Source organism: Cherax quadricarinatus, chromosome 22 (genome assembly GCF_038502225.1).
Source record: "Cherax quadricarinatus isolate ZL_2023a chromosome 22, ASM3850222v1, whole genome shotgun sequence".
In the NCBI taxonomy this organism is placed as follows: Eukaryota; Metazoa; Arthropoda; class Malacostraca; order Decapoda; family Parastacidae; genus Cherax; species Cherax quadricarinatus.
This window is the reverse complement of record NC_091313.1, coordinates 377,476-394,019: the sequence shown is the minus strand read 5'-3', so window position 1 is coordinate 394,019 and position 16,544 is coordinate 377,476. Positions and strand designations below refer to the sequence as shown.

The 16,544-nt window shown below is 38.8% G+C and overlaps 1 protein-coding gene across 3 annotated transcripts in view; it reads left to right on the top strand.

Annotated features, from left to right (window-relative positions):
- The window catches only part of LOC128689767 (leucine-rich repeat-containing protein 45), a 70,049-nt gene that overhangs the window by 40,940 nt on the left and 12,565 nt on the right, over nucleotides 1-16,544 (top strand). For all 3 annotated transcript variants that reach the window (XM_053778226.2, XM_053778227.2, XM_053778228.2), the window contains 4 exons: nucleotides 6,617-6,728; nucleotides 8,515-8,621; nucleotides 14,603-14,752; nucleotides 15,577-15,750. In XM_053778226.2, the coding sequence (XP_053634201.1) occupies nucleotides 6,617-6,728; nucleotides 8,515-8,621; nucleotides 14,603-14,752; nucleotides 15,577-15,750 (543 nt within the window). The remainder of the gene's footprint in view (nucleotides 1-6,616; nucleotides 6,729-8,514; nucleotides 8,622-14,602; nucleotides 14,753-15,576; nucleotides 15,751-16,544) is intronic.

The window sequence follows — 16,544 nt, the reverse complement described above, 5'->3', positions numbered from 1 at the left end:
AGAATGGAAGACATATTACAGAAATTGAGATGATTTTGATTGGTTTCATAATGAAAAGTACCTTGAAATTGAGCTCAAAGTAGCAGAAATGTTCAATTTTTACCAAATTTCAAAAGTAAACAAATCATGCCAAGCATCCAATACATGTCAACTGGTGAGTCTGATATTCTTTCACAAGTGCACTGATATTATTTATACCATTTCTACACTAATGCAGTAGTCTGCATAACAGTAAATCTTCTATTTTTTGTGAGAATAAAAATTCAAAGTGGAAAGCAAAAGAGATGTAAGAGGGGCCTGGGAACATGACTGATGAACAGAGAAAATGTTATTTTAGTTCCAGGAATGTCTGTCTTGCTTATTCTGGACCCTTTTGGAAATTGGCATCTTCTGAAATTTGTGTGAAATTGGCAAAATTGCCAATTTCTGACCACTTTATTGGATACTTGAAATAGGTAAATGGGTGGTTTCTTGTACTCATTCGATAGAAAAAATGGAGTTCTAGTGAAATAGATATGATTTTTGTAGACTAGTACACTGAAATTGGCTGAAAATAGGGCCGACGTGTAAACATCGTTGAGACCGCTAACTTTGTGAGAGCATAATTCCGTAAGTTTTCCTTCAAATTTCATACTTTTGGTGTCATTATGATCGGGAAAATATTCTCTGTCATTTTATGAGATTTTTTTTTTTTCCCCGAAAAATTTTCGACCCTGAGAACGAGTTTAGGAGAGGGCCTCTCGACCCTGAAAGGGTTAAAAGGTTAAAAGAAATAATTTCAGGTGTTTTTTTGTAGGTAGTAGGTTGGTAGACAGCAACCACCCAGGGAGGTACTACCGTCCTGCCAAGTGAGTGTAAAACGAAGCCTGTGATTGTTTTACATGATGGTAGGATTGCTGATGTCTTTTGTCTGTCTCATAAATATGCAAGATTACAGGCATGTCTTGCTACTTCTACTTACACTTAGGTCACACTACACATACATGTACACATTTATTTATACACACTCATCTGAGTTTTCTTTGATTTTATCTTAATAGTTCTTGGTCTTATTAATTTTCCTTTTATATCCATGGGGAAGTGGAATAAGAATCTTTCCTCCGTAAGCCATGCGTGTTGTAAAAGTCAACTAAAATGCCGGGAACAATGGGCTAGTAACCCCTTTTCCTGTAAAGATTACTAAAAAGAATAAGAAGAAGAAAATTGTCAAAGTGGGAAGTCTGAATGTGCGTGGATGTTGTGCAGATGATAAGAAAGAGATGATTGTGGATGTTATGAATGAGAAGAAGCTGGATGTCCTGGCTTTAAGTGAAACAAAGCTGAAGGGGGTGGGAGAGTTTCAGTGGAGAGGAATAAATGGGATTAGGTCAGGGGTTTCAAATAGAGTTAGAGCTAAAGAAGGAGTAGCAATAATGTTGAAGGATAAGCTATGGCAGGAAAAGAGGGACTATAAATGTATTAATTCAAGGATTATGTGGAGTAAAATAAAGATTGGATGTGAAAAGTGGGTTATAATAAGCGTGTATGCACCTGGAGAAGAGAGAAGTGTAGAGGAGAGAGAGAGATTTTGGGAAATGTTGAGTGAATGCGTGGGGAGTTTTGAATCAAGTGTGAGAGTAATGGTGGTTGGGGATTTTAATGCTAAAGTGGGTAAAAATGTTATGGAGGGAGTAGTAGGTAAATTTGGGGTGCCAGGGGTAAATGTAAATGGGGAGCCTTTAATTGAGCTATGTGTAGAAAGAAATTTGGTAATAAGTAATACATATTTTATGAAAAAGAGGATAAATAAATATACAAGGTATGATGTAGCACGTAATGAAAGTAGTTTATTAGATTATGTATTGGTGGATAAAAGGTTGATGGGTAGGCTCCAGGATGTACATGTTTATAGAGGGGCAACTGATATATCGGATCATTATTTAGTTGTAGCTACAGTTAGAGTAAGAGGTAGATGGGAAAAGAGGAAGGTGGCAACAACAAGTAAGAGGGAAGTGAAAGTGTATAAACTAAGGGAGGAGGAAGTTCGGGTGAGATATAAGCGACTATTGGCAGAAAGGTGGGCTAGTGCAAAGATGAGTAGTGGGGGGGTTGAAGAGGGTTGGAATAGTTTTAAAAATGCAGTATTAGAATGTGGGGCAGAAGTTTGTGGTTATAGGAGGGTGGGGGCAGGAGGAAAGAGGAGTGATTGGTGGAATGATGAAGTAAAGGGTGTGATAAAAGAGAAAAAGGTAGCTTATGAGAGGTTTTTACAAAGCAGAAGTGTTATAAGAAGAGCAGAGTATATGGAGAGTAAAAGAAAGGTAAAGAGAGTGGTGAGAGAGTGCAAAAGGAGAGCAGATGATAGAGTGGGAGAGGCACTGTCAAGAAATTTTAATGAAAATAAGAAAAAATTTTGGAGTGAGTTAAACAAGTTAAGAAAGCCTAGGGAAAATATGGATTTGTCAGTTAAAAACAGAGTAGGGGAGTTAGTAGATGGGGAGATGGAGGTATTGGGTAGATGGCGAGAATATTTTGAGGAACTTTTAAATGTTAAGGAAGAAACAGAGGCAGTAATTTCATGCACTGGTCAGGGAGGTATACCATCTTTTAGGAGTGAAGAAGAGCAGAATGTAAGTGTGGGGGAGGTACGTGAGGCATTACGTAAAATGAAAGGGGGTAAAGCAGCTGGAACTGATGGGATCATGACAGAAATGTTAAAAGCAGGGGGGGATATAGTGTTGGAGTGGTTGGTACTTTTGTTTAATAAATGTATGAAAGAGGGGAAGGTACCTAGGGATTGGCAGAGAGCATGTATAGTCCCTTTATATAAAGGGAAAGGGGACAAAAGAGACTGTAAAAATTATAGAGGAATAAGCTTACTGAGTATACCAGGAAAAGTGTACGGTAGGGTTATAATTGAAAGAATTAGAGGTAAGACAGAATGTAGGATTGCGGATGAGCAAGGAGGTTTTAGAGTGGGTAGGGGATGTGTAGATCAGGTGTTTACATTGAAGCATATATGTGAACAGTATTTAGATAAAGATAGGGAAGTTTTTATTGCATTTATGGATTTAGAAAAGGCATATGATAGAGTGGATAGAGGAGCAATGTGGCAGATGTTGCAAGTATATGGAATAGGTGGTAAGTTATTAAATGCTGTAAAGAGTTTTTATGAGGATAGTGAGGCTCAGGTTAGGGTGTGTAGAAGAGAGGGAGACTACTTCCCGGTAAAAGTAGGTCTTAGACAGGGATGTGTAATGTCACCATGGTTGTTTAATATATTTATAGATGGGGTTGTAAAGGAAGTAAATGCTAGGGTGTTTGGGAGAGGGGTGGGATTAAATTATGGGGAATCAAATTCAAAATGGGAATTGACACAGTTACTTTTTGCTGATGATACTGTGCTTATGGGAGATTCTAAAGAAAAATTGCAAAGGTTAGTGGATGAGTTTGGGAATGTGTGTAAAGGTAGAAAGTTGAAAGTGAACATAGAAAAGAGTAAGGTGATGAGGGTGTCAAATGATTTAGATAAAGAAAAATTGGATATCAAATTGGGGAGGAGGAGTATGGAAGAAGTGAATGTTTTCAGATACTTGGGAGTTGACGTGTCGGCGGATGGATTTATGAAGGATGAGGTTAATCATAGAATTGATGAGGGAAAAAAGGTGAGTGGTGCGTTGAGGTATATGTGGAGTCAAAAAACGTTATCTATGGAGGCAAAGAAGGGAATGTATGAAAGTATAGTAGTACCAACACTCTTATATGGGTGTGAAGCTTGGGTGGTAAATGCAGCAGCGAGGAGACGGTTGGAGGCAGCGGAGATGTCCTGTTTAAGGGCAATGTGTGGTGTAAATATTATGCAGAAAATTCGGAGTGTGGAAATTAGGAGAAGGTGTGGAGTTAATAAAAGTATTAGTCAGAGGGCAGAAGAGGGGTTGTTGAGGTGGTTTGGTCATTTAGAGAGAATGGATCACAGTAGAATGACATGGAAAGCATATAAATCTATAGGGGAAGGAAGGCGGGGTAGGGGTCGTCCTCGAAAGGGTTGGAGAGAGGGGGTAAAGGAGGTTTTGTGGGTAAGGGGCTTGGACTTCCAGCAAGCGTGCGTGAGCGTGTTAGATAGGAGTGAATGGAGACGAATGGTACTTGGGACCTGACGATCTGTTGGAGTGTGAGCAGGGTAATATTTAGTGAAGGGATTCAGGGAAACCGGTTATTTTCATATAGTCGGACTTGAGTCCTGGAAATGGGAAGTACAATGCCTGCACTTTAAAGGAGGGGTTTGGGATATTGGCAGTTTGGAGGGATATGTTGTGTATCTTTATATGTTTATGCTTCTAGACTGTTGTATTCTGAGCACCTCTGCAAAAACAGTGATAATGTGCGAGTGTGGTGAAAGTGTTGAATGATGATGAAAGTATTTTCTTTTTGGGGATTTTCTTTCTTTTTTGGGTCACCCTGCCTCGGTGGGAGACGGCCGACTTGTTGAAAAAAAAAAAAAAAAAAAAAAAAGTTTATGATTTAAATTTTAGGGACCATATACTAAATCAACCAATATAGTGCTCACAATAGTCAGTTTATGAATTAGGTTTTAGGGAATACGTATAAGTTTAATCAAGCAGTACTGTATTCTCGGCCAGTTTTCAGAATCAAGTGAATAAACCTGAATGTCACAAATTGATAAGGGGTTCTCTCACTAATCTTCCTATTAGTACAGTGCCTGCACTTTAAAGGAGGGGTTTGGGATATTTTCTGATTAGAGAGACATCTAAACCGTCGTATCTGTTCACCTCTGACAAGACAGTGATTGTGTAAATGATGGTATACCTTTATACCTTTGATATACCTTTGAAGAGTTTCGAGAGTTTCACTACTCTCGAAGCCCGGCCATGGGCCAGGCTTATCTGGTGCTTGCCTGGTCAACGAGGCTGCTGCTACTGGAAGCCTGCTGCCCCACATATCCATCACAGCCTGGTTGATCTGGCACCTAGTGAAGATACTTGTCCATTTTCCTCTTGAAGGCTTCTACACTTGTTCCAGCCGTGTTTCCAATATCTTCTGGTGAGATGTTGAATATTCTGGGACCCTGAGTGTTGATACAGTGTTCCCTTATTGCCTCCACTGCACCCCTGCTCCTCACTGGGTTTATTTTGCACTTCCTCCCATATCTCTCACTCCAGTATGTTATGGCAGTGTGCAGATTTGGGACCAGGCCCTCGAGTACTTTCCAGGCTTATATTATCGTGTATCTCTCTCTCCTCCGCTCCATTGAGTACGTGTTCAAAACTTGAAGGCATTCCTAGTAATATAAGTGTTTTACTGGCTCAGTGTGAGCTGTAAACGATCTCTGTATTTGTTCCAACTCTGATATTTCTTCTACTTTGAACAGGGCCATCAGCACTGAGCAATATTCTAAATGAGGGAGCACTAGCGATTTGAAGAGTGTCACCATTGACCTTATTTCCCTTGTTTTGAAAGTTCTCAATACCCATCCTGTCATCTTTCTGGCTGTTGTGATCTTTGTCTTGTTATGGTCTTTAAAAGAAAGGTCAGCTGACATAATTGTTTCCAGGTCTTTTACATGTTCCTTTTGTTCTATTTAGTGACCCTCTTGAGTTTTGTATGTAGTGTCCCTCTTGAGTTTTGTATATAGTGTCCCTTTAGGGTTCTTCATTCTTTCCATACCTAAGCAGCTAGAACTTATCACCATTAAATGTCATGTTGTTCTCCCCTGCCCACTGGAAAAACCCTGCTTATGTCTTCCTGTAATTTTTCAGTGTCCTCTACTGTAGTGACTTTCATGCTTATTTTAGTGTCACTTGCAAATGATGATTTGAAAGTGTGACTGGTGTTTTTATCTGTCTGCTATGAGGATGAGAAATAGCAGAGGTGCTAGGAGCATTGAGTTTTTCACCTCGCTGATGCTGGATCTTGCTCAGTTTACTACTAGTTTTTGTGTTGTGTGTGTTAAGAACCCGAAAATCCATCTGCCTACTTTTCCCATAATGCCCATGGCCCTCATTTTGTGTGCTATCACTCCTTGATTGCATTTGTGAAATGCCTTTGCAAAATCTGTGTAAATCTGGTGAAAGTGTTTCTTTTTTGGGTTACCCTGCCTCGGTGGGAGACGGCCAGTATTTAAAAAAAAAATATTAATCTAAACCAGGGGTGGGCAAACTTTTCAGTGCAGGGGCCACATTCAGCCATTTGCGGGTAACGTGTTAATGCTCCTCAATATTTTTTGGCATTGCATGGTAAGTTTTTTTTTTCAAATTTACTAATATTTTGTCCCCAAGTAACGTGTTTATATGACTTGATCTTGGTAGGCCACATGCAGCTCGTGGGCTGTAGTTTGCCCACCGCAGCTCTAAACTATCCAAGAGAGCTATACATAATTTAGTGAGCCAACCTGTAAAGAATAGTGATAGTAAAGTATTGTTTCATTTGCCTGTTGGGTGTCTCTGCTTAGACAATTATTATTTGGGCTGTTTCTTACTCTTCTGTGTGGGCTCTTACAATATTAAAGTACAGTATTTGTGAGGTTGTTTTTTCATATTTTAGAATTGTTGTTTCAGAAAGCTCTGAATAATTCAAATACATCCTACTTTAAATTTGTCTCTGCTCTTCATATTTTCAGGTTGGTGAGCTGGAGTTTAAGTGTAATAATCAGAAAACACAAATTTTTGATTTGAAGGAGGCTGTATGTTCCTTGCAGTCAGAAGTAAAAGGGATAAGATTAGAGTGTGATGGTTAGTATTCTTTATATGAATGTGTAAATGTTTTTGGCAGGTTTCTTTAGCTAGTCAATTGATGTACAGTACTACAGCCTTACTGAATGACTAATCACTTATAATGTCCTTCCATGGGGCACCATGAACATCATTGATGACTAAACATCTTAACATTGGTAAAAAATGTTTTAAAACACTTGTGAATATGGAGGAGGGAAGTACAATGTCTGTACCGAGAAGGATGGATGGGGATGCTATGGGATAGAGGGTCATTTGAATCGTAATGTCTGTGTGCTTGTCAACTATTGAATGAGTGATGATGTGTGTTTCCTGATCATCACTCAATTTTTAATAATACTGGCTGACACCCTCCATGGTAGGTGACAAAAAAAGGGAAAGTTTACCATCTTTCATTAATATCTGTCTTGCCAGAGGGCCACAAACAGCATGGTTTAAATAACTCTCTCATCTGCAACATCACTACCCCTCCTTCAGAATGCAGCCACACTACTTCCCACTACTAGGGATTGCTGTACTTATATTATTACATAAGGATTCCTATATTTATAGCTTCACATAGGGATTGCTGTATTTATAGCTTCTATTTGGGACTGGTGCATTTATAGCATTACATAGGGTTTACTGTATTAACCCTTTGACTGTTTTCGACGTATAAATACGTCTTACGAGCCAATGTTTCTGACGTATATATACTCAATAATTCTAGCGGCTTCAAATCAAGTGGGAGAAAGCTGGTAGGCCCACATGTGAGAGAATGGGTCTGTGTGGTCAGTGTGCACCACATAAAAAAAATCCTGCAGCACACATTGCGTAATGAGAAAAAAAAAACTCTGATCGTTTTTTTGGAATAAAACGCCGAATTTGAGGTGTATTTTCGTATAGTATTTATCATTGTATTCGCGTTTTCATGGTCTTAGGTGATAAAATGGAAAACATATTACAGAAATAGAGATGATTTTCATTACTTTTACGAGGAAAACGACCTTGAAACTGAGCTCAAAGTAGCGGAAATGTTCGATTTTTACCAATGTTCAAGAGTAAATAAATCACACCACACGTCCAATACACGTCAACTGGGGAGTCTAATATTCTTTCACTAGTGCACTGATATTATTTATACCATTTTTACAATAATGCAGTCGTCTGCATAACAGTAAATTTTGTATTTTTTTGTATGAATAAAAAATCAAAATAGAAAGCAATAATAATATAAGAGGAGCCTAGAGATGTGACTAATGAACAGAGCATATGTTATTTTAGTGCCACGAATGTCTACCTTGTTTATTCTGGACCCTATTTTGAAATTGGCATCTTTTTTATTTTGCGTGAAATTGGCCAAATTGCCAATTTCTGACCACCATATTGGGTAGTCCAAATTAGTAAATGGGAGGTTTCTTGTACTCAGCTGATAGATAAAATGGAGTTCTAAAGAAATAGCTATGAGTTTGGTCAACTGGAACAATGGAATTGGCTGAAAATAGGGCTCAAAGTCGGCGAAATCGCCGATACGCATATGTCGCCGAGACCGCTAACTTCGCGGGAGCATAATTCCACGAGTTTTCGACCAAATTTCGAACTTTTGGTGTCATTACCATCGGGAAAAGATTCTCTATCATTTCATAAGAAAAAATAATTTTTTTTTTTCAAAAATTGAGCGACATAGAATGACAGTTTCAGAGAGGGGCCTGAAACAGTCAAAGGGTTAATGGCAATTGAGGTTAGCATTTGTTTTATATAATAATTTAAGGAATGTATTCAAGTGAATTTTTTAATATCTAATTAGAAATGATGGCTGCAGAGGCTGGGAAGCACAAAGAATCTTTGAGGAACCTGGATCAACAATACAATGCTGAAATACAGCGACTCAAGAAGGAGCACCAGCTAATGGAGGTATGTTTGCTTATCCCTTGATTACCGGTACTCAGAATTTCCGTGCTTTGACCTAGAATGCAGAAAAGTTGATACTGTGAAGTTGTTGCATTTTTTGGTTTCTGAGGAAATTGATTTTTGCTTGTGTCTATCTCTGATGCCTTTTTTTGGGGGGGAGTGGGGTTAGCCATGCAGTTTTCCTTATACAGTCATGTCATCTCTTGTAAATCATTCTCCACTAACTTTTCCCCATTAAAAGGTGAGCTCTGAGTATGAATGTACAGTGAAACCCTGGGTTTCGGCCGCCCTGGGAATCGGCTGCTTCGGATTTCGACTGCTTTTTTTGTCCAAATTTTGTCCCATGTTTTGGCCATTGCCCCGGGTTTTGGCCGGCATACCGGACCTGTCTGCCTGCCCGTGCAGGCGTCCTGAGCCAGTCCAGCGTTGTTTATTCTTGAGTGAACATTACCCTGTGCTCTCATCCTGCCAGCCAGGCAGCTGAAAAATTTGTGCATGAATTTAAGGGGTACATAGAGACTGAAAAAGTAAAACCCCAACAAGCGTTCAGTTGTGACAAAACAGGTGTGTTTTGGAAGAAAATGCCAAAGAGGACCTACATTTTTCAGGAGGAAAAGGCCCTGACAGGACACAAGCCTATGAAAGACAGACTAACTCTTTTGTTCTGTGCTGGCATCTGGAAGATGCCAGCAAGTCTCTTTAATAAAGGTAAGCAAATGTTATTTTAAATGTTTATTTACATTTTAATTTATCTATTGTTTACTAGTATATGTATTTGTGTGTGTTGTGTTTATGTAAAACTATAGTTATTCTTTAAAAAATGTATTTTTTGTGAATATTGTTGTGAGTCTAGAACAGATTAATTGTATATACCTTATTTCTTATGGGAAATATTGCTTCGCCTTTCGGCCGTTTCAAGTTTAGGCCTAGCTCCTGGAACGGGTTACGGCCGAAACTTGGGGTTCCGCTGTATGCTTTCTTTTGTGATAATCTGAGGAACCAGACCTGATTGTCCCTTCTTTGAATCAAACATGATTGCTTCCAATTTCTGTGTAACCCCTATGGGTTTAGTGCTCACCCATGAATGTAATTAATATAATTATAATAAAAATAATGATTGTGATTAGTTGAACTACTGTTGGAGAAGATGTTTGATCATAGAGCAGTGACTGCTGATACTGTCACTGAAACACCATGAGCAACAAAGATTATTGTAGATGTTTCATTTATTATTATTAGTATAAACATGGGGGAGCATTAAACTTATAGGAATCATATAAGGTAAACAGGTTTGATCCAGAGGGAAGGGTAGCTCCAGTTTCTTCAATCCAGAGCCTTTCACCAGCATCTAGGCATTCCTCTAGAAGAATTACCAATATATTGAAAGATGCATCACCAGTTCCTATGACTTAGCCTTGCATTTAGGTAATACTACATAGTGAATTTACAAGAGATATACTCAACTGGGCACTGATGCAATGATTCTTTTTTCTTCTTGTCACATTTGACATGAGTTAGGAAACTGGGAATGCTATCATAATGCTATTATCTGTGTTCAACTTGCACTGAGGAACTTCTGTCATTGCTAGATCAAGATGCAATACATGTGTCCATCAGTGTGTGTGTTTTGTGTTATGACAATGTTTGAATTTTTAAAGAATATTTTTTTTTTCATTAATATGATCCTTCAAGGGAGATTCATTGATGTTGGTGAGGGGCCCTTGATCTAAGGAATTGAACTTGTCCTCCCCTTTGATCAAACCTAATTATCTCCCATTCCCCAGGCGCTGTATTACCCTTACAGGTAATAATTTTATTAATGTAAAAGAATGAAAAAATTTGTTAATATTAGTTCATGGTAGACTTATTGTTAGCTACAATTTTTTTTTCAACAAACCGGCCATATCCCACCAAGGCAGGGTGGCCTAAAAAGAAAAACAAAAGTTTCTCTCTTGAAATTTAGTAATTTATACAGGAGAAGGGGTTACTAGGCCCTTGCTCCCGGAATTTTAGTCGCCTCTTACAATACACATGGCTTACAGAGGAAGAATTCTGTTCCACTTCCACATGGAGATAAGAGGGAATAAACAAGAACAAGAACTAGAAAGAAAATAGAAGAAACCCCAGAGGGGTGTGTATATATATGCTTGTACATGTATATGTAGTGTGACCTAAGTGTAAGTAGAAGTAGCAAGACGTACCTGAAATCTTGCATGTTTAAGAAACAGAAAGAAAGACACCAGCAATCCTACCGTCATGAAAAACAATTACAGGATTCCGTTTTGCACTCACTTGGCAGGACGGTAGTACCTCCCTGGGTGGTTGCTGTCTACCAACCTACTACCTAGATTAGCTACAAATATGTTAATGAAAAAAACGGAATGTACTTACTTAGACATTTTTACACAGCCACCCATGTTAAACATGGTTCCTGTATCGTATTATTCTTTCTTTCTTTCAACACACCGGCCGTATCCCACCGAGGCGGGGTGGCCCAAAAGGAAAAACAAAAGCTTCTCCTTTTACATTTAGTAATATATACAGGAGAAGGGGTTACTAGCCCTTTGCTCCTGGCATTTTAGTTGCCTCTTACAACATGCATGGCTTACAGAGGAAGAATTCTGTTCCACTTCCCCATGGAGATAAGAGGAAATAAGCAAGAACAAGAACTAGAAGGAAAACAGGAAAAAACCCAGAGGGGTGTGTATATATATATATATATATATGCTTGTACATGTATGTGTAGTGTGACCTAAGTGTGAGTAGAAGTAGCAAGACATACCTGAAATCTTGCATGTTTATGAGACAGAAAAAAAGACACCAGCAATCCTACCATATTGTAAAACAGTTACAGGCTTTCGTTTTACACTCACTTGGCAGGACGGTAGTACCTTCCTGGGTGGTTGCTGTCTACCAACCTACTACCTACATTAGCTACAAATATGTTAATGAAAAAACGGAATATACTTACTTAGACATTTTTACACAGCCACCCATGTTAAACATGGTTCCTGTATCGTATTATTATTATTATAATAAAAAAGAAGCACTAAACCACAAGGGCTATACAGCGCTGCTCCTGTATCATGGGACATCAGTGATGCTTTGTGATGAATAATAACTAGCTGTAGACAGAAAAGTCACAGAATAACAAGCAATGCATGTTTTTATTCTAATTACATTACCAGATTTTTAATAGTTTTATCAGGAGTGATGGCAATTTAAATTTCCATATTTATAGAGCTCAAAGAATAAAAAGTCGCAATACCATGGCTGGAACAATTCACAAATAACCCACACGGAGGAGAAGAACCTTATGACAATTTTTTGGTCTGTCCTAGACCATTGTCAAGTCACAACTGAGGTGAGGAAGTAGAAAAGACCAGAGGACATGACCACCGCTATTACTACTACCACTTCCTCCTTCCCCCTCTCTGTAGCATTTTCTAAATTTTTCTAGTCTCAGTTGTGACTTGAAAATTGTTCTAGGATAGAAAGAAGCATTATACTAAGGTTTCTTTCATAAATGAAGGATTATTTGTGAATTTACAGACCTTAACTGACTTTTTATTTAACAGGTTAGGTTCTGGGCTACTGCTGTAAAGTGAAATATAACCTTTTTTCACTTTCAAATGCATATAAAAACCTGATATGTTTACACTATCATATATTAAGTGAACAATAGAGCTAGGCCTAAAAAATGCATATACAATACACAAATTACTATTTTTTTTTTTAAATAACCAATTATTACAAAAAAAGTAATTTTTAAAAGAAGACGGTAAGATTTACTCCTTTTGTAATAAAGAGTTCGGGATACATAAATACACACATTAATATAAATTAATCTTTAATATATAAAAATCAACTATCTTTGGTCTAGAGGTATTTGAACTATGATATAATAATAATATGTACATGTTACTATAATAAATTATAATCAGCATTTTACTAAAATATAATTAATAACCCTACACAGGGTACAACTCTTGACACTACTGTCACTATATATATATATCTCTCTATGCTAAAACAATAAATTATAAATAACATTTTTATAATAATAAATTACAATCAACTGCCTCTCACGACACGAAGTCAGTCACACGACACTGTTCAGTGTACACTACAACCAGGCCATCTTCAGTGTCCCACGACACCCTTTTCATCTCAGTGTTCCACTACGGTCCTGTGCATATCTCAGTGTTCCACTCCATCGTACGTCCCTCAGTGTCACACTACGGTCCTGGCCCAGTTCAGTGTAACACTCCAACCTTTTCTTCATGTAATGTCCCACTAAACAGCATCTGACGACTCCGGCCCACAGTTGATCAACGTAGACGGTGAGTCCACAGACATCACCGGTAGTCCAGTAAATCCTCTCCAAAGGCGGTTGACACACCGCTAGCCGAACACCATGCTGCAAGCTCACTGAATGCGGCCGTCAAGTAACTGAGGCCAACAGACTCAGTGAGCTGCGGTGAGCGGTTCTTCTCACGCCAGTAGATAGGTACGATTCGGTGGTCAGGTACCTACTGCATAGACGTGTACCCTGAGGAGTTCAGGTACTTAATGTTGAAGCCAGTAGACGTGTACCCTTCGGTGGTCAGGTACCTACTGCTTAGGTGTGTACAGCGAGGCGCTCAGGTACATAATATTTCTAAAGCCAGTAGACGTGTACCCTTCGGTGGTCAGGTACCTACTGCTTAGGTGTGTACAGCGAGGCGCTCTGGTACATACTGTTACTAAAGCCAGTAGACGTGTACCCTTCGGTGGTCAGGTACCTACTGCTTAGGTGTGTACAGCGAGGCGCTCTGGTACATACTGTTACTAAAGCCAGTAGACGTGTACCCTTCGGTGGTCAGGTACCTACTGCTTAGGTGTGTACCGTGAGGCACTCAGGCTCTTACTGCTCTAAGGCCGGCTCAGCAGCCCCCACATTGGGTTTGATGACGCACCCAGTGGTACTGCCGGCCGGCAGGTTAACTATTTAACCGCTAGTTTGGCAGGGGCCGCAACACCAATCATCTTCTGAGGCAGGGTGACCCAAAAAAGAAAAAAACACTTTCATCATCATTTAAACACAATCACTGTCTTTATGGAGGACAAACAGCCAATATCCCAGACCCCTCCTTCAAAGTGCAGGCATTGTACTTCCCACCTCCAGGACTCAAGTCCAGTTAACCAGTTTTCCTGAATCTCTTCACAAAATATTACCCTGCTCACACTCCAGCAGCTCATCCTGTCCCAGACTCCATTCGTCCTCCATTCACTCCTATCTAACAAGCTCACACATGCCTTCTTTATATCCAAGCCCCTTGCACACAAAACCTCTTTTACCCTGTTCCTCCATCTTTTCCTAGGATGACCCCTACCCCTCCTCCCCTCCACAGCAGATTTATATGCCCTCCAACTCATCCTATTTTGCTCCATCTCTAAATGACCAAACCACCTCAACAACCTCTCCTTGGCCCTCTGAATTACTTCTTAAAATTTTTTTGTCCTTAGCTCATAGGGAGTAGTGAATATATTTATTGTAAGAAGTCCGAAGAATAGGTATAATTGAAATGGATAGGTATAATGTGAAATGCTGTAAAGTGGGACCCACCTGTGTACCCCTTCTAAGGATGTCCTTTGATGCTAGTGAAGGAGTTGGAGTTACCCTCCACATCCTTGACTCAAACCTATTTTCCAGGTACTATATGGTCCCCCTACAGATTTAGCGATTCCTTATGAATATTATATTAGTCATTGAAATATCAGTATTGATAATGGGTGTATGACCATTACTTGTATTTATACCATTGTTTACCCTACAGTATTGTTTTTACATACAAACCTAAGGAATACCAGTTCTGTAAATAGGGTGGCCAGTACTATTCCATGAGAAGTATACTTATTGCTTAGAGTAGAAGGGACATGTAGCCCAAAAATTATTGTTGTTGCAGTTAAACTTGTCATACAGTGATGGATTCTTGTAACAGGATGAGATAAGAGAGAAGTTGTCCAATTCTGAGACCCTAAGAAATGAACTGCAATCAGAAGTAGTGGCCCTGAGGCTTCAAATTTCAACAGAAAGAAGTTCAACACAAGCTCAGTTACAATCTCTCAAACACCAGTTAAAGACTGAGCAGGTAAGTAACTGCCTATTATAATTTAGTGATAATTTAAATAATGCCTACAGTAGCACAAGTGAACCCACATGAAAAAAACAGAATGGAGATGAGTATTGTATAATTTGGCATGCCACTGAGGCTTGTTTAAGCAGTAGTTTTATTTCCACCTTGTGGGTTTGTTCATGCCATTGATCAACACAACAAGAGTGACATCACACTACAATCAGTGCAGTCGTCAAGATAACTAAGTAAACTGTGTATTTCGTGAAGAGGATTAATGTTTATTGCACCTGTGTGTGTGTGGATTAGTGTTCAGTTCACAGGTCCTATGAGATCCCCTGGCTTAGTATTGTTTCCAAGGTTAGACCTTTGTATTTCTTGATCACTGATCCAGTCAGACTTATCAAGGTCCTATCCTTCAAGTGTGTGCATGTGTGTATTAGGTTGTGGAAGTTAGCTTATGATGTTATGATAGTGCCCCTTTATATTAATGTTGTCATTTCATTGACATGTTCAGCTTTGTTATTGTATACAGGATCAGTAAATTTTGTGCTTCTCAGTGCAAAAACTTCCCAGTGAACTGATTTGATATGTTATGTTTTCAAAATGCAGGACCTCAGTTGCTGAGTCTAGCACACCTCAACATAAGTCATTTCAGCAGTTGGATAACAGCTACAATGATCTGATACCCCTGGGAAGAAGGGCACAGGCAAAGGGGTACTTGGTACAATTATAGACTGGTTATGTCCTCATCAAATTCAACATTTTCTGCATTTTCTGTTAATATTTTAACAGTACAAATAATAATTAAAGGCTGCATTTTTATATTTATTGATTTTTAGTGTACAGTAGTTCGAGGACTGGAGGAGCAGTTACATGCTATGGAAGAGAGCCGTAATGATGGAGAGGAGAGACTGAGAGTACAAATGGCATCTAATTCAACACTTTCAGCCACCAATGCCAAGCTCAATGCTCAATTACATGCACTCAAAAATGATCTTGCTGAGCTGAATATTGTGAGTTATTTTATTATTTATTGTTACTTATACCGTATAGTTGTCCCCTGCCACTACAGTTGCTTTAAGACTTGGAGTGTTATGAAAGAAAAACTTTTGGAACAGATTGTAAAACATTCAGTGTGATATATTACAAGCAAAATTAGTATAAAAATAAAATAAAAGCAAGTGTTTCCAGTGGTTGTAGTAGTTTTCATACAAATTATAGGTAAAGTATATCCTTAATATAATATACATATATACTTTAGGGGGTGAGCAGGTAGCTGGTAAGGGTAGTTGTAGTCCTTTTTTCTGTCTCATAAACATGCGAGATTTCAGGTACGTCTTGTTACTTCTACTTACACTTAGGTCACACTACACATACATGTACAAGCATATATATACACACCTCTCTGGGTTTTCTGCTATTTTCTTTCTAGTTCTTGTTCTTGTTTATTTCCTCTTATCTCCATGGGGAAGTGGAACAGAATTCTTCCTCCGTAAGCTATGCGTGTCGTAGGAGGCGACTAAAATGCCAGGAGCAAGGGGCTAGTAACCCCTTCTCCTGTATATATTACTAAATTTAAAAGGAGAAACTTTTGTTTTTCTTTTTGGGGCACCCTGCCTTGGTGGGATACGGCTGGTTTGTTGAAAGAAGAAGGATTGCTGGTGTCTTTTTTTGTCTCTATAAACATTTAAGGTTTCAGGTATGTCTTGCTACTTCTGCTTACACTTAGGTCAAACTTCACATGCATGTACAAGCATATATACACACACACCTCTCTGGCTTTCTTTTTATTTTCTTACTAGTTCTT